Consider the following 19,248-nt stretch of genomic DNA (forward strand, 5'->3'; position numbering starts at 1 on the left):
ATTTACCAAAGTCTACAAAGTTGGTTTGTCACTGATTTACAATATACACTGTAAGTATACGTGCCCCCTTAATATATCATGTGACCAACAAATCACATGACCTTTATCTTTATCTCGGAAACAAAGTATTTCCCGAGTCATTTGACATGAATATTGTAATCTTCAACTGTAATACCCTAGATAAATCAAAGAATTATAATCTCCCTAGAGAATGTCCAACACAGTCTTTGTTTTATCATAACTTTTGGAATATTGTCAATATAGGTACAAGTTGCAGGAATCAAGGGATGAAGTTTTCCTTAAAAAAATATTTCAGAAAATGTCATCAATTTTTTATTCTTCCTTTTGGTAAAATAAATTGAAATAAAACTGCATTCAAAATAATTCAAATTGTTCCCTATTTCCCCACTGTGCAATGAGCCCTTTATGTTAAACGGTAATAATATAAAATTGCCAGAACGAAAGTACATCTTTTCAAAACACTTGAATTTGGCTTGCAGCTATAGCTTTAAATTCTTCATAAAAAAGGTCGCATTAGTCTTAAAACTCTTTACATCAGAATTCTATCATCCTCACCAACAAAGTAGCATTTTCTTTTTTACATCAGAATTAAACCTAATTCAACAGACGGTGTACCTAGTTAATAGCTAAAGTCACGCCTGTGAAGCAGTTAACTCCTCCGATGTTCGATCAATCACCGCAAATTAAGAGTGTTCGAGTGTTAAGCTTTGCTATGGGGGAGAGTTGCACCCAAGCTTTACAGCTAGGTAACATCCACCCTTGGGGCCTAACCTTTGTAGATCTCCGCTCACGATGACAAGAAGGCCTTAAATCCTACCGAAGACTTGTTAACAAAGTTACCGCATCTAACGGAAAGTGTACCTATCTGCTTTGCTCAGCAGATTTTCGACGGTAAATACAATTGTGAGGCTCCGAAGGCCACTTTTTTTACTTGTATTATCTTTATTGATGGTGGTGGTTTGGTGGGGGCACAGAGTGACGTAAAGACGAAGTCCTTCCAAACCTGCAGATGTGATCTACAGGATCAATAATATTAAGGCACCTTCTGCACCGGCAAATTTGTATTGGTGAAACAATCCAAATGAAAGTTGATTTAGTAAACCGAACGTATACAGGTACATTTCAAAGGGAGTTTTCCTTCCGCCACTCTGTGTCCCTGTTTCTAAATTCAGTAGCATGCGATCGGGCGATCAGCTAAATCAATTAAGATCAATGGGAGCATTCGGGACAACCCTGTAAAGACACATCTTAAATCTACTAAACAAATGGCACATATGTCTCCCTGTTAATGAAAGTCTTGCAACTAGCAATTTAAAAAAAGACCTATTTCTGTTTCAGTAGGTTTAAAGTATGAAACTTATGTATCTGCAATTCTTAAAACAGCTATGGCAATTATGCCGAGTTGACAAACTAGCTTATACATGCACCTGCTAAGTTATCAACATTGGAACGAGGGTCACGGATGGTCAAAATGGAGGTCAAAGCTTGCTAATTGATAGTTGGTCATTTCGGGGTCACGGATGGTCAAAATAGAGGTCAAAGCTTGCTAATTGATAGTTGGTCATTTCGGGGTCAAGGATGGTCAAAATGGAGGTCAAAGCTTGATAATTGATAGTTGGTCATTTCGGGATCACGGATGGTCAAAATAGAGGTCAAAGCTTGCTAATTGATAGTTGGTCATTTCGGGGTCCCGGATGGTCAAAATGGAGGTCAAAGCGTGCTAATCATTGTTGGTCATTTCTGCCAAATGTGTAAACTATTTTAAAACTTCTCCAAACCAGTAGCATTGCATACAACGGAATAAAATCTGCCATTAATTTATATGCTGTCTATACTTTTTGCCTTCCTTTGTAACGAGGGTGAACTTATCATTACAGCGAACATTTATAAACAATATGACAAAGATAGCAATTAAATTTGAAGAACAATTTTGATATTGCATGAAAACTGATTTTACTGTCGAAGGGTGAAAAATTGACTCGGTGAACATTTTCAGGTAAACAGCTTCTCCTGTCTGTCTTCTCAAAGAAGTATTTGAAATTTTACAACTTTAAAAAGGTGACTTTTTAAAAAATAAAAATATATTTGCAATGTTGGGGTTATCTCTGCAAATTAATGCAGGAAAATCAAAAATATGTTATGATCTGCACAGGTCAAGGAAGTCATTCGCAAGTTGATCTCTAAGATTGCAGATGACTTGGCACTGTGGTAGCTGCACCGAAAAACCTGTGTACAACTATATAGAGTTGTCACATTCTTACAAATTCCAGTACAACCGAATACTGAGTTGATAATCATATTGTTAATCACAGACTGACAAAATTGCCGACGCTGATGGTGACACTTACGTTTATACAAACGAGAGAGATATACCCTGGTATACGGTCGCACATTTCAGTGTAACCTCCCTCTGTGGCATCCTTAAAAACATTACTAGCAGACCATTTATCTACTGCATTGTAGTACACAGGGAACCCCATGAATTCATCATCCAATATGTCTTTTACAGACTGGAATAAATGCATGCATTAAGGTTTAGATTTCGCGGCACTGCTGTATTGATTCAGTCAGGACGTATACAGATGAGTCAAGTTCTAACTGTGTACACCAGAACGTCTGTCAAGCATGTTTCTGCTCGTAGAACTCTTGACGTCTTGTAAAGAATTTTATCGGATCTCTAGAAAATTATTTCTATAAACAGATTTTTTTTCAATTTCATGCTAATTTTGTATTTCCGTATCTCACAGTAAGATGTATTCAAATGTTAATTTCATACTGTGATCTGATTTGCCTTATGGGCGCATAATTCTCTTACATTCCATAAATGATATTCAAGTACTTTCATACTCAAGATTTGGTTTTGTTTTCTATAAAGCAGTGTTAAAATCATTTTTTTCCTGTGTTCTGTGGTATATACTGCAACAACTGATCAATAGAAAAACAGGATTGACAATGGAAGAAAACAACAACAGACCTAGTTTACTTTAGCTTGGAACAGTGCTATTTCTGTTACCGTATTCTACAGGGACGTTAACTCTGTCAATCCACTGTATAAAGATACAGAATGAAGTAGAATCTCTGGGATATTACCCTTAGTAAGGTAAACAGTAAAATTAATATATATATACCATTGTCACTATCTTCCAAACATTACTTAAGTCCTTTTCTACAGCAGTGTACAAAATATTACATCTCCAGCACACACGCATAGGGAGATATTAGCCAGGTGGCATAGGACTAGTACGTAGTTATAGCCCCTGATGAGGCAGCTCCTGCAAATTCTTCAAAGTTGTATTGATTAATGTATATGCTAGTTGTATTAATTGTATTAATTGTATATCTATGTACTGTGTTACACCCTAGAGTGGCTTATGTTAGCTAGATAGGGTGCTATATCAAATGCTGTATATTTATATAAATCATATTAGAGACCACAATTCATCATCCCAATTGTAGTGATTTAACTTTGATATGAACCTCTGTTAAAAGACCATCTGTGTTAAGCGACCACTTTTCATTAACCTGATTAAAAAGCATGTCACTGTACCTAGTAATCTGATTGTGAAATGAACTTTGCCAACGTTTTGAAATTTCCATAGGGGAGATTATGCATACTCAGAATTTAACCCTTTCATCGCTGTAGACCACAATGGACTCATCCATATCTACTAAAGTTACATGGGGGTGAAAGGGTTAAAACATAAATATCTTGTGTGTATATACACCCTAGGGAAAATACAACACTCTTTCTTATTCTTTCAGTTGAAATCATCATATCTTAGAAAATAGAAATAGATTAGCAGATTAATTCACTGGTTGAAAAAGCTCAATTTTAGGGTTCAAAATCGGGAGTCTCCCTCCAAAATATGGAGAGTTTACAAGTATGCGTTTGTAGAGTTCTCAAGGTTGATCCCCTAGTACAAATCTGACTGTAAAGGATTAGACTCAATCAGGACTTGAAATCATTGCCAATCCTACAGTCTACCAATGTTGCTATTCCGGAATCACAAATGCACAGCATCAAAATGCAAGGTGAACAACTTGACACAAGAAGTTACTCTAAGCCAAAAAAACTCAATTTGTTCTACTTCATCTTCTATATATGAGAGCACATAATAAAAAATGAGTAATACTTAAGTAGAACTATTCTTTGCAATTATATAACTGATACAGTGGTAATTTTCAACTTAAGTATAGCCCTCCATCCCCTTAGTGACCTAGCTAAGCTCCATTTCATATAACAACTCTTTTGAGCAATACGGTGAAACATACTTCTGATGAACCTCTGGATACTTAAAATATTGGTTTGTTTACTTATAAACTGTATATATATATATATTGTGCAACAAACCATGGGGGCAACCATAAAATCATGCAAAGGAATGGGGGAGTGGGGAGGNGGGGGCTTATTACAGGACAATGCGATAGCATTTCTTTGCATGTAACAATATTTGCTTCAACAAAATGTCTGGTAGTCTTTGAAAATGACAATTCAAAATCTGATAAACCCATTGTTTACAGTGTTTAAATCATTTTACTTTTTTTTCAGTTTATAAGAATAAAACAGCAAAACGGTTTTGGTCTAATCAAAAAGATCTACAGACGTTTTTTCCTAAAACAATTTGAAAAAGTACTTTTTTCCTAAAACAATGTGAAAAAGAACTTTTTTCTTAAAACAATGTGAAAATAAGTACTTTTTTCCTAGTCAATTTGAAAGAGTACTTTTTTCCTAAAACGATATGAAGAAGGACTAATTCAAACTATCTATAAATATTCATAGCAGTATACTGATGCTATTTTTTCACATATTTTTTATAGTCACAAGTCAACAGTTAATGGCTACTTTAGATTACTTTAATGAAAAATTAATTAGAGAAAAGGAAAGTCCATAACATTAACAATTAATTCCCTGCCACTTTGCAATAACTGAATTAGTTGAATGCATTACACACAAATGATTGGCCATGCATCCTTAATTAATTATTCCACAAACCTGATGGACCATGCAGCCTTAATAAATCAATTAGCACATTCCTTGCTATCAATGCTTCCACAAAATCACAGTGATAATAATATAGATTATTTAACTGTTATTCCCTCCAATCAACGTAAACAAGATTATAAAACAAATCGAATGCTAATGATGCTTAAATTTTCTGATGTATAACCACATTATCTATTTACAATTAGCAGAAATTTAAGTACATGCACAGAATGTATAACAAATTTATAAAATTAAAATTCCTGTCCTAAATCTCATGTTGACTTATAGAAATAGATACAGGGATAGACAAACTGTTATTGCTGATACAGTACACTTCTAACATTAAGAATCCCCGTACCAATTAATGCGAAAATGTTTACCTATATATTCAAAAGGGTTTTTTGGCACAATTATAACTCTGAAAAAACCTTTGGTATCTTCATGTTAACTTTCATCTCATATTGCCTCTTTGGGCAATAAATATCTATTTACTGGCCTTGATGTTAATATTTGTCAAAGCATTTAGGAAGGCAATGAGTTCTGTCCCCTGAGAAATATTAAACCAAAGTCCTTAAATTGGTACTTGTTGCTTTCTGCTGACCTTTTTGCATTGGTAATAGTGGTAAGGATTGGTGTGCCAGGGCACTGTCAGTATAATGTGACCAAAAGGTACACTGTCTTGGGACTCGCTATTTTCATCTTGGTATTTTTGAGAAGTAGCACTATAAAGTCATCATCAGATCTGCGCTGTCGAATTGAAAGGAAGCAAAATTTCACCAATATACCACTGCTGGCACCAACGCATGCATAACACACATGGCAACATGTCCTTAAACGACCTTGGCTGTTCAATAGGACACTCATCCCAATAAAACCAAACTAAAACCTTCAAGGCATTTTCCTCCGAGGACATATGAAACTATTACGTCATAATGCGTATTGTTTATTACACAATTTTCCAAAGAATCGAAATTCTTTAAAAAAACAGAGTTAACTGTTTTTATAATCTGTTTCAAATGCCTCCTCAATGGAGCCAATTACTTGTACATGTTCATGAAATGTTTGACGTTAAATTCATAATGTCAATTTCATAACACCAATTTTGGATCTTTTATTTATTTTCCTACAGTGAGTGCATCGCTACGTTTTCTACAAAGTCTCTCTCGACACCCTACACCATGGTTTAGAAAGTGTTGCCATATTATTGTATTAAAAGCAAGCAAACACCACGACAATAAAAACTGCTTTAGTATTTATTAGTGATAGTACTGTATTCATCATAATAAATCTATATTAGTAATACTACCGAAACAAGGGCATTAGGTTCTTCAATTTCAATTGGTGGTGTACCTGTTTCGCCCGAACATTGGGCTTTATCAGGACACCAATACACACAAATTTTGTCCCTAATTCAACACTAAAAGTGTGGACAACCACTTATTATTCTTTTGCGACGTCCTATAATATAATAGCCGTCACATGTATATATATTACGAACGATAACTCTATTATCAATTTCAACTAATATGCAATGTAGTTGCTAATACTTGATAACGTAAAACCCTTCAGGGCTAGATTTAAATCTTGTATCCGGATAATTACAATATCTAGTGAAAATCAGACAATAAATCTATTGATTGATGTTAAAATTGGGAGAAAAAACATCAGAATTGTTTTGGCTTACATATATATTAGAAGCTACATTTTACAATAAAAGATTTTTTTGTGTGTATTTATATAAGTCAACTGCAGCTTTCAGATAAAACAAAACCATGTATGATACCCATAAAAACCCTGCTAGAATGACTATGTTTTTCTACAGTGTCCTGTCATGGCCCAACTCCCAATTTAATCCATGCCATAAAAAAAAATCTTTGTTTCTATTGATTCAAAGAGGCAAGCAAAGCTGAACAAGCTGAAGCAGTACCAACTAAAAATGTCTCCATTTCCTCTTTGATGGAAACACAGAGCTAAAAGTAGAATCTAACCAAAGGGATGGAGCTGAAGGCAAAGCTAAACCGAAGTCAGTAAAATGGAATACATGGGTCACAGTGACCTACATTTGATATATTGGTTTTAAAAGTACTTCTCAAGATGTATTCATGTGTGAATTTTGACAACGAAGCACAATCAAAGCCTAACAAAGAATTCGCATATAGACAGATCAATATATGAAAGGAGGGACCGATAGAAAATCCAAACATTTAATGCCCCCCTCCACCATGTTTGGGTAAGGGACGAAGGAGCATAAAAATCCTTTGGTTTGCATGCATGCACATCAATATATGTTCACAGAGAGCGTGAAATACCCCTATGTTTCTGTTTTATGTTGTCGCACACCGGCGCAGCTGATAACATATTTTATGGTCTATAAAATAATGATGAGAGATAAAAATTACCATTTCATCCTTGATTAGGTATAACAACAGGCAGGTGAGTTAACGAACAGTGGATAAGGAGTTAACGAGATAGCTTTACCTGCTGTCTGGTTGAGTGGTCGATGAGACAATCCTCAACCCTATTGGATTATAACCGATTGCTGACATTTACTAGCTAACAGACATGTACTGTAGTGTGTACACGGCAAACCTTCAAACTGAACTATTTCATGGGAAACAATCTGTCTAGAGAAACAGTATTTCATTGACAGAATGAAAAATGTCTTTCCAAGTTTCTTTTGTAGATTCCTGTACTGGACTTTTCTACCCAAGATTCTTAAATGCCCTAAAAACTGTCTGAAAACATTCTACTACGTTACAGAAACTCAAATCTGGCAATCTTCTGTCGCTGAGTTAACTTATCCTGAAAACTTCAATGTTTATATCCTGTCTTAACCCTTTCACCCCTATGCAACTTGAGTGAACTCTACCATGCATTAATTTGGAAGAGTCCATTATGGTCTACAGTGGTGAAAGGGTTTAAACATACCAATGAAGACATTAAACCCTGTTTTACCTAGGAAACCTTACCTCATAAGCTTCTAAAGCTACAAAGTGTCCTGTAAACATCTATTTAACAGGGACCTTTTTCTGATATATAATACAAAATGAAACCTTGTCCTGTTCTGCAACATTGTACTCTATAGAAACCCTGTCCATGCATAAAGGTTCTATACTGCAGAAACCCTGTTCTGATACATTCTACTGCAGAAACCTGTCCTGACACTTTCTACTGCAGAAACCCTGTCCTGACACATTCTACTGCAGAAACCCTGAACCATATACTGCAAAAACCCTGTCCTAACATATTTTACTGCAGAAACCCTGTCCTGACACATTCTATTGCAGAAACCCTCACTGTCCTGACACATTCTACTAACCCTGTCCTGACACATTCTACTACAGAAACCCTGTCCTGACACATTCTACTACAGAAACCCTGTCCTGACACATTCTATTGCAGAAACCCTCGCTGTCCTGACACATTCTACTGCAGAAACCCCTGTCTTGACACATACTGCAGAAACCTTGTCCTGACACATTTTACTACAGAAACTCTGAACTAATTATGTACTGCAAAATTCCTGTCCTGACACATTCTACTGCAAAATTCCTGTCCTGACACAATCTACTGCAGACACCCTGTCCTGACACATTCTACTGCAGAAACCTTGTCCTGACACATTTTACTGCAGAAACTGCAGAACCCTTGTCCTGACACATTTTACTGCAGAAACTGCAGAAACCTTGTCCTGACCCATTTTACTGCAGAAACTGCAGAAACCCTGTCCTGACACATTCTACTGCAGATACCCTGTCCTGACACATTTTACTGCAGAAACCCTGTCCTGACACGTTCTACTACAGAAACCCTGTCCTGACACGTTCTACTACAGAAACTGTGTCCTGACACTTAATTTCTACTTCAAAATTCCTGTCCAGACACATTCTATTGCAGAAACCCTGTCCTGACACATTCTACTGCAGACACCCTGTCCTGACACATTCTACTGCAGAAACCTTGTCCTGACACATTTTACTGCATAAACTGCAGAAACCCTGTCCGGACACATTTTACTGCAGAAACACTGTCCTGACACGTTCTCCTACAGAAACTGTGTCCTGACCCTTAATTTCTACTTCAAAATTCCTGGCCAGACACATTCTATTGTAGAAACCCTGTCCTGACACGCTCTACTACAGAAACCCTGTCCTGACACGTTCTACTACAGAAACCCTGTCCTGACACGTTCTACTACAGAAACCGTGTCCTGACACTTAATTTCTACTTCAAAATTCCTGTCCAGACACATTCTATTGCAGAAACCCTGTCCTGACACATTCTACTGCAGAAACCCTGAACCATATACTGCAAAAACCCTGTCCTAACATATTTTACTGCAGAAACCCTGTCCTGACACATTCTACTGCAGATACCCTGTCCTGACACATTTTACTGCAGAAACCCTGTCCTGACACATTCTACTACAGAAACTCTGTCCTTACACATTCTACTAACCCTGTCCTGACACTTAATTTCTACTGCAAAATTCCTGTCCTGACACATTCTACTGCAGAAACCCTGTCCTGATACATTCTACTGCAGAAATCTTGTCCTGAAACATTCTGCAAAACCCATGAACCAATGTATTGCAGAAACCCTGTTCTGAAATACTCTACTGCAGGAACCCTGTTTGAACCATTGCACTGCAGAAACCCTGAAACAATTAACTGCAGAAACCCTGTTCTGAAAGGTTTTTCTACAGAACCTAAAACCTGTCTATGAAGACTTTACTGCAGAAACTCTGCCCTGATGGTGCAGACACCATTATCTCAATGGAGGAACAAATGTTTGCAGTGTGCTTACGGCATAATGGAGCTAGGCAAACTAAGGCTTAAGCCAGCTTAAAGCGACATCAACAATACAAAGCTTTATTGATAATTGTATAGAGACACAGATAAAAAAAATAGACTCGCTTAAAATCAATCATAAAACAAAAAAAGTTCGGAGAGGATTAAATCAATCAATGTTTGTGTAAATGCAGCTTGTCTGTATATAGCCAGTGAAACATATGATTTTTGCAGCGAATACAAGAGTATCTATCAGACCAGTTTTATGTACACTGTAGTTATGAGATAATAAATGTATATCCTGAAGGACTGCTACAAAGTGTATAAACTTCCTGTATTGAATTTCGTCATTCCTGAAGTTTTATGTTAGTATTAGCAGTTGCCTACTGCGTTGGCTAAAGCCAAATCCGCACTTTTTCACAAGCCTCTAAAGTGCTCAGCAGCAGACAGAAACCCTATAGGCTAGCTAGTTGATAATGCATGCATATATATATATTTGTGTGTTTGATAGACCTAAGGGGAATTAGGAAACGAGTAGCGATATACACAAAAATGCCATGCCAATACCATTCCAAGGTCAAATCATCATGCTTGTGCACGAAAAAATGCCGCCGACTATCATGACTTGCAAACAACCACTCCTTGTCAGGGCTGGTTGAAGATCAAATGATGTCATGTGCTCACTTGTATTCACGTCGATATTAGTTCAAATGACATTTTGCTCCTGTCTATGGGGGGGGGGGGGGGGATCCTCTTTCAAAAACTTTGCAGTTATTAATTCAATTGCATGCCAAACCCGTGTTATTTTGTACATAAAATTTTTGTTTGTCCAGACGAACTTGACAATGAACAGTATCACAAGGCATGATGGACAGAAATTGATCTAAATCTCTATAGGCGTTTTTGCTATAAAATAAAATGTATTTAGTGATGTTATGCAATACATTTCCCCTTTGCTTTTTTACCCATGAACAAACATGTTGTATGCTAAGACTGAAATTCCATGAAACGGATGCTGACCTGAAAGATGGTGATCTATCTCGAGGCAGCAATAAGCACACACCCACAAGACACTGCTTAAATATACATGGATCAGGAAAAACGTGGCGTTTGTCTCTCGGCAATTGTTATGTATGTTCTGCGGGGCAGATTGTCTGCGGGGCGTGCGTCGGTCTTCCATTGTTATTTATGTTGTGGGGCCTGTCTGCTGGGCCTAGTCCTATTAAAGGGGTTCTTTATAGCTCAAAACCAAATACTTTCAGTCAGTTAGTGTTAGTTCTATCTAATATAATGTTCTTGAACAATTATCACATGATTTTTAGCTTTTCCATTCTAATCAAGTATTTTTAGACACATAAACATTTGTAAAACAATTGAAGTCACAAAAAAAGGGATTTATTTTTATAAGAACATAAAGTAAGCCAACTTAATTTACAACAAAATTTAGAGGGCCTATAAGAAGATTACATTTACCGTGAGCCCTGCTGTCTCAATTTAGTCAAAGTGACATTCAATTGTTTCTTTTAATCTAAGAGTTCTGCTGATTGAAGCTTGTATATCAAATGTTGGTCATGTTGTCCGAGTCAAGTTTCCTCTAAAAAACGTGATGGAAATGTGTGTATATCAGCTGCTAGCCCCACTGAGTCCTTATAGAAGTAAGTAATTAAAATGTTGGCGTGGTTGTCTCAGTTTAGTCGAACTGGCACACCACCATTTCATCTCAGAAACATGATGGAATTGTATATAATCGAACTGCTACCCCATTTCCCGAACCTTAAATCTAGTCTCGTTGACACTTTGTTTCCTCAAATCCAAGAGTTCTGACAGAAGCGTGTATATCAAAATGTTGGCCTTGAAGTCTGAGCTTAAGGGTTCCTGTCCCACTGCACTGTGTTTTTCTCCTATATACAGATTAGCCTCCCCTTAACTTCCTTAAGGATTCCTGTCCCACTGCACTGTGTTTTTCTCCTATATACAGAGTAGCCTCCCCTTAACTTCCTTAAGGATTCCTGTCCCACTACACTGTGTTTTTCTCCCATATACAGAGTAGCCTCCCCTTTACTTCCTTAAGGGTTCCTGTCCCACTGCACTGTGTTTTTCTCCTATATACAGAGTAGCCTCCCCTTAACTTCCGTTTGGACAAAATTGTAGCACAGTTGGGCCAGGTCATTTCCATTGACCAGATAATAATTCAGTCCATTTGAGCATATAGTACATCATTCTGAAGTCCGGGGTTCGGATCCTGGACTAGCCATACTGAACTTTTTTCTTCTTTTTTTTTTGCACTCGGAACAATGTGTTGTTGATTATATTTTGTCCATTTCATCTTTATCATATTTTCATAAAAAGTCCTGCAATGTATTCTTTTCTTTTCAGAAATGATTTGTCAAAGCTATATTCATGCCAGGAAATAAAAAATCCAGTACTTTGTTAAAGTTGTGGGCAGTGGTACGAGGATCCTCAACCCTTTCACCCCTATGTAACTTTAATAAACTCAACCATGCATTGATCTGGATGAGTCCACTATGGTCTACAGTGGTGAAAAGGTAAAGTCAAAGTAGCTTAATGCCATCAGTTTTTAATTGGGAATACAATGAAAGGGTAGGTCAACCGCTAGCCTCTCTTAGGCTGTCAAGGTTGTCAGCCATGTCACTATTTCCTTTGAGAAACATGACCAAAGAGTATGTCAGCTGTTTATTTCTTTGGATGAAAAAGTCACAGATCTAGAGCCACTTCATTATTTTCTGTCAGAAACATGATGGAAGAGATTGTCAACTTTTAGCCCGATCTCTGTATGAAGAAAGTCAAGGTGAACACAATCTTTGAACTCATAATTGAAATTTTTCGACCTTTGAATTGGAGGTGCATGTTCACATGTGTCTTTAGGGGTAAATGAGTTAATCATCCTAAATGCCATAAACCAATTTGCAAGGTAAGAAGGTAGGAGTCCATAACACTTGGATTAATAGAGCTTTCAGCCATTTATCTCATTCACCCCTGATTTTTTTTAGACACATTTGAACTCTTCCAATTCACAAGATGGAATAGTTCATTATGAAATTTCAGGGGGTAAATGAGTTCAGTCAGTGACACTTGTATGTAAGATATTTATGCTATAGATTTTACCATCATCAGCAACATTGCCATAAAAACAAGAATCTACGATCTTTCTAACATTTCCTCTTGGTTTCGGAATTAAAAGTCAATATTCCTGTGATCAAAGTTCACAAAAAAAACCACAAATTCAATATCGTATTTAAGGTTTTGTTGATGAAACACTTGAAAAATAAATAAATAAATACCCTCGTAAGCGCAATACTTTTACCTGGCAATGATGTCTCACAGAATTTTTTCTCTGCGAACCAGTTTTGATCGGGACAACCGCGAAATATTAGCCACGCGAAATTAAACAATAATACAGTACTTCATTAAACCCCTTGATACGACAGTGAATATATTCCAAATAAGGCACAATGGGAAAGTAACCTGTCGTGAATTTGGAAGCAAAAGTATAATGTGAACCGGAATCGTGATCCGGTGCCTACTGACAAAGGCTGCAACTTGACATTATAGAGTCAGACCAATTACAAAGAAATGGAATGCTCTCTTATAATGCTGTGTCTAGCTTGTCAATGTCATACAGTAAAATACATTTAGAAGGACCACAAATAAGGCAGTCAGCTTGTCAGGTTTTTTTAAACATGCATCATAGATAAGATTCAAACATTATTCTATTCATGACCCCAGAGAGAACATTTTGCTTGAATCAGCCTCTCTATACAAATCGTTGCTATGGCTATTTGTCAATTTGGAGGTCGCACTTGCAATGCACATCATAGAACGTCTTTTCCACCCAGACGACGTAACAATTTTTACAGTAATGTATAAAGTCGCACATCATCCTGCACAAACGAGATTCCTTGAATGTATCGGCAGATGTTTTATTTATTTTTAGTATTTCTAAGCTTTGGCGACTGCATGCATGTACATTTACTGTTATTTCCACAGAAAATGGTCCATAATCACCTCACTGTTGCCAAGAACTGGTGGTCATCAAAAGAGGAAATAGACACATGTTTCATCATTAGACGAAAAACAGCAGCGGCGTTGTCCTGCAGTAATGCAATATCAAGACAGAATGTTGTTGCGCTGCTGTAAGACAATGTCCATCTCGTGTCGTAATTTACTTTTGTCATGAGTTACATGATTTAGAACTTTTCATTCGATAGTAACTCATCACACCACTGCACACAGCCATGTAGGAACCATTCCAATACGGTCACACCACTTATAATACATTCTCTATCAGACACGATCTCAGTTTTCTTACTTTCTCCGTCTTCAACTACAGTCTTAAAGGTGAGTCAGACAAGAATCAAATGAGATTGCATCGGCAATAAGATTAGTTATCGTGTAAAGCAAGTATCCGTTACACCATGACAAGGAAGCTTAAAGCTAACAACCTTTTCTTGAGATCTATACCGTGCGGGCACAGAAACAAACTTTCTTGTGATCATGACTGAGGAAAAGCTCTGTAAGCATCCCGGAGGCCCTGATTAAGAATACATGTATACCTACCCCAGTATCGTGTCTACCACAATGCCTCTTGGCTCCTCCTTGCTAGTAAGGGACACTAGGATTTTGCGCCCGCTACCGTCATAGTTGGCAATCTCTAGCGTCCTGCGTTTGGCGTCCGTCCAGTAGATATGATTGGACGCCCAGTCGAGGGAAAGGCCGTTAACTTCCTGTATGTCTGTAGAGTCATCAATTAAAACTTACTTTTTAATAAATATCTGTTTAGAATTTTGAAAAACACCTCTTAATTAATTTATACAACATTTTCATCTTAATCAAACTGACCTGAAATGTTTTTCTTAAATAAAACACTAATTAATTTATAACATTTCTGTTTGCTTAATTGAATACCGTCGATTTTGCTTAATATTACTTCTCATTTGTCAGAGGAAAACATGATTTTAACTGGAATGTGACAATAACAATGACAAACAAGTTTTTCAGAGCAGTCAAACTACGGAGGTGACCATAATATATAATGTCCAACTGATATGATTTTACAAAGAAGATTCATCTGTAATAACAGACGTTGAATTGCATAGATTAAATAGCATGGAAAATGGTGCATGAAGAAGACATGATATTAACAGTAAAGTGTTATTAAACAACATGATATTAAGTGAAAAATACTGTAGTAAAAAGACAGTAAATTTTGTTTTTAAATTTAAATTCAATTCCATAATATTCAAATATGTGGAATTTACAATGAATTTAATGTATATTCTGAAGCTTAAATAATCATTACAGCGATACACTTTTTTTTAAAACGCATATGCTCTCACTTAATTCAATTGAGGAAATAGGAGAAAAACATTATTTATACAAATTACGAACCATAAAAAGTTTACTGACCTGCAGTAAGCAGACGAGCATCCTGCCCCTCCAGATTGGCAGTGTAAAGCCCCCGATGGTCAGCACTGATGTCCGACCAGAACAGGACATTGTCCGAGGTGTCCACTGCCAGACCAATGATCTTTGCTAATGGCTGTTAAAACATATAGAAAAGGGAGGTAGTTAGTAACCATGGCAACTATAATTACACTCAACATTTTTTTACTTCTAATTAGTTTAATCAAAAGAATAAACCAAGTAAATAAAATTTACATTTTGATTCATTTTTATAATTATTATCTCGAAACTAGATATATTTCTAAGGGTACATTACAGAGGGCAATAAAAGTCGAAAAATTAACCTGCAATGAAAATATCCTGGAATTCAAGTAATCCCATGTATGCTTCTGAGCAAAAAATGGAAAATCAATATAAGTTGATAAAGTTAGTGTTGCATCCTTTGGGAAATATAACACCATTTATTTAAAAGTGCCTTTCAATCAATGCGTTACCACATGAAAAATTTATAAATTAAAGACTAGAAATATCTGTTAAACATGAATGCCCACTTGGCCCTGTGGCGTTGACATTGGTATTATAAAATACATTCTTATTCAACTTATTCTTATACCTGAGGTTTGTATAAACTTTAATGAAAATCTTTTAGGATTGAAGGCAATTTGAAATAATCATGAAATAAACGGATGGCACATGACAGATATGAGTAATACATAACATGCCCCCTCCAAAAAATTGGCAAGGCCATAACAATTGTAATAGGAGTGGAAAAATGCATGGCCAGACGGGGGTTCGAACCTGGGACCCTCCAAGCTCTAAACGGACACTCTACCAATTGAGCTACCAGGTCATTTCGAATTGACCAAGTCCAGTTCTAATACATTCCTCCCTCCTTTTTCTAAGTCTTTGCCTCCCAAAACATTACTATTACAACCCAGGTTAGAGTATCCCCTTGCCAAGCATTCACCCAGTACTAGAAACAAGGGTTGGTCACAGGCATCAAATGTAATAGGATAGAAAAAAATTGCATGCCCAGTCTGGGGTTCGAACCTGGGACCCTCCTAACTCTATAGACAGACGCTCTCCCAATTGAGCTACCTGGTCGCTGACGATCGACCCAGTCCAGTCCCGCTACAATTCATTCACTTTAAACACATTTATAAACTATGTTCAAATTTGAAAAGAAATTCCCTGTGTCATGACACGCCATTGTCACATAGAAAACAAAACGATGAGCACTTTACCGGTACTTAAATATAAACATTAATGCTAGTGTTGATACCACCACTTAAATAAGAAGTACTAGTGTTAATATGACCGACAGTCGCAGTGTGATACAGTTAACACCATTACAGAGCTGAGAGACTGCTCCCTGTGCTTCCGTTTGAACACCTCGACAGTTTTCTGATGTCCCTCGCATAAAATGTTGATTAATTTTTGTGCCAGCTTTAATTATCTCCTAAAGAAGGCAGATCTTCGTGGCGATTTAATTGGTACCGACAGACGGCGTTCTACAGTGACACGCTTGATTTGACAATGCATATTATAGACCATCAAAGCTGCACAGACCCGTAAGGCACACACCTAACTACGAACAGTCCAGAGTGAGGCTCTCGTATCTGTCATAAACGATCAAAGTCCCATTTCCATAAGGTGTAGTATACCATAAATAAATGTCATGATTTGAAATCTAAATGTTGCTTCAAATTTAGCACAACGGACAAAAATTAGTTTTGAAAGTTATCCATACAAAATTAAAATATCTTCACAGAAACTGAATTAGGGTTGTCTTTTGTACAACATGGGTTTCATTTCGATTTTGTTGTCAGGTTTAGAAATTCTTTCAATTGCCTTTAATTGGTTTCTGTCAGTCACTCAAAGTGTGAAGGATATATATACATCAGATCAGTTCCATTGGTACCGCCTCCATACACGAAACTGATCACTGATGTCTGTTCACATATAGATCTGCTGGGGTAGCAAAATTAGGCTCTTTCCGATTATATATCTATCTGATTTTGAAAAATGATGAAACAGTAACAAAATATTTCTTGATCGTTTTTCAATAAGGATGACAACTGATCACAGAGTTGACTACGGCATTGATCATGTAGTTGACCACTGATCATAAAGTTTGACCATTTATCATAAATTTGACCACTGATCGTAACGGTCCACTACTGTTCATAAAGTTTGACCACTTATCATAATGGTTGACCACTGACTTTAAGGATGACCACTGATAATACAGATGACCATTGACAATAAAGTTGACCATGCACTTATCATAATGATGACCACTGTTCGTAAGGGTTGACTTCTTATTATCATAAGTGTTGAGATATAAAAGATGATCATTTATCGTAAGTGTTCATCAAAGATCATAAAGATGACCAATGGTTAAAAAGGTTGACCATTGATTAAAGGTGTTAAACGCTGATCTTTAAAGGGACCCCTGTGTAATATAAGAGTGACCACTGATCAAAAGGGTTGACCTCTGGTCATAAAAATAACCAATGGCCGAAAAGAATTACCGCTAATTATAAGGGTGAAAGCTGACTCCAACTTGTTATGTAGTGTATGCTATTATCCTCTAACAGCCGGAGAGAGAACATGTCATTATATGGGTGGTATTAAAATAGACAGTATAGCCCTAGGTGAGGTGTTTAAATGTCAGAGCAGGATAGTAAAGGTCAAGTAACAAACGTCATCATTGGTTTCTGTCATTGAACTGTCAGAGAAAAGGGCTTCTTTCCTATTAAAGCAGCAGAGCGGTGTGTGTCACTGGTCATCACAATCTATCCAACTTATCACCAGACAGGTGACACCAGCCCTCACAGAATATCACAACCTAACTTATCACCAGACAGGTGACACCAGCCCTCACAAAATATCACAACCTAACTTAGCACCAGACAGGAGTTACATAGCACCAGACAGGTGATACCAGCCCTCACAGAATATCACAACCTAACTAAGCACCAGACAGGTGTGTCATCAGCAATCACAAGATCACAATTAACCTATAACCTTGCATCAGACTTATACTATCGGCCAACAAGGTATCACAACCTAACTTAGCACCATACAGGATTTACATCGTCCTGTGTATTATTGAGTACTACATGTTATGTCTGACAAGCTGTTGTCAATCATTTTCAAATGACAAGTAAATTGGCAAATCAGTGCACCTATCATCTTTACCATAAAGTCAGATATTTAAAACTGTCTACATGTCTGTGAACGTTTTTAAGCAACGTACCATATAGCTGCTAAAAATAATTCAAGATTTAATAATTATTCCATCTGCTGTGGCAGTGGAAAACATTAGCTGGTGTACAGCAGTGTATATATATATGCATCAGGATCTGTACTTATAAATTGAAAAATATATTTATCTTCTACTGAAATATTTACTCCGATCCAATAACTTCAGTATTAGATAAACGCTAGGCTGGTGTATCTGATGAAAACACCACATTTTAAGAGATAAGGAGTCGAATATGGATAGCCGAACTCTGTAGGCATATCCGCCTGCTCAGGCCGGACGGCTCTGTCTGTTAGACCATCAGCCGCACTACACACACTTTGTCAGCAGGTGCTACAGTCTATACCTGGCACCCAGGGCCAATATCAAAGTGCTTCCATGTAAGCCTCTTTAGCGGTAACCGTAAGATATTTCTCTATTGTCTAACCAAAGCTCTGGAATGTCAACATTCAGAGTTTAACTAGGTTCACTGCCGAAGCCAGTGTTTTAACATCTATGTTTATGCCCCCACAGCGATGCTACAAATTCCATGCATTTTTTATAAGCAGCAGGAAGAAAAGGTTTCGATGCAACAGGTTTGCTGGTACATCAGGTCGCCCCGCTAAAGTGATTCCCATCAAGCTTTTAAAAGAGAAAAACATCCTATTTACATCAATACTACACTGTTAATCAATAAAAACAATTTTAATGTTGAATCAAACAGGAGTTTCCCCGCACTGAAATATTGATACATTCTGTTAGGCTACTGCCTGCTCTCTGGG

At 37.0% G+C, this 19,248-nt stretch overlaps 1 protein-coding gene across 1 annotated transcript in view; it reads right to left on the minus strand.

The window, feature by feature from the left end:
• LOC110453384 (low-density lipoprotein receptor-related protein 2-like) overlaps nt 1–19,248 on the minus strand; it is a 172,361-nt gene that overhangs the window by 93,384 nt on the left and 59,729 nt on the right. Inside the window, exons 3-4 of the mRNA XM_021502306.1 lie at nt 15,223–15,355; nt 14,374–14,548 (exon numbers count right to left, since the gene is read on the minus strand). Of these exons, the coding sequence (XP_021357981.1) occupies nt 14,374–14,548; nt 15,223–15,355 (308 nt within the window). The remainder of the gene's footprint in view (nt 1–14,373; nt 14,549–15,222; nt 15,356–19,248) is intronic.

This window comes from Mizuhopecten yessoensis, unplaced genomic scaffold, assembly GCF_002113885.1.
Source record: "Mizuhopecten yessoensis strain PY_sf001 unplaced genomic scaffold, ASM211388v2 scaffold7283, whole genome shotgun sequence".
NCBI lineage: Eukaryota > Metazoa > Mollusca > Bivalvia > Pectinida > Pectinidae > Mizuhopecten > Mizuhopecten yessoensis.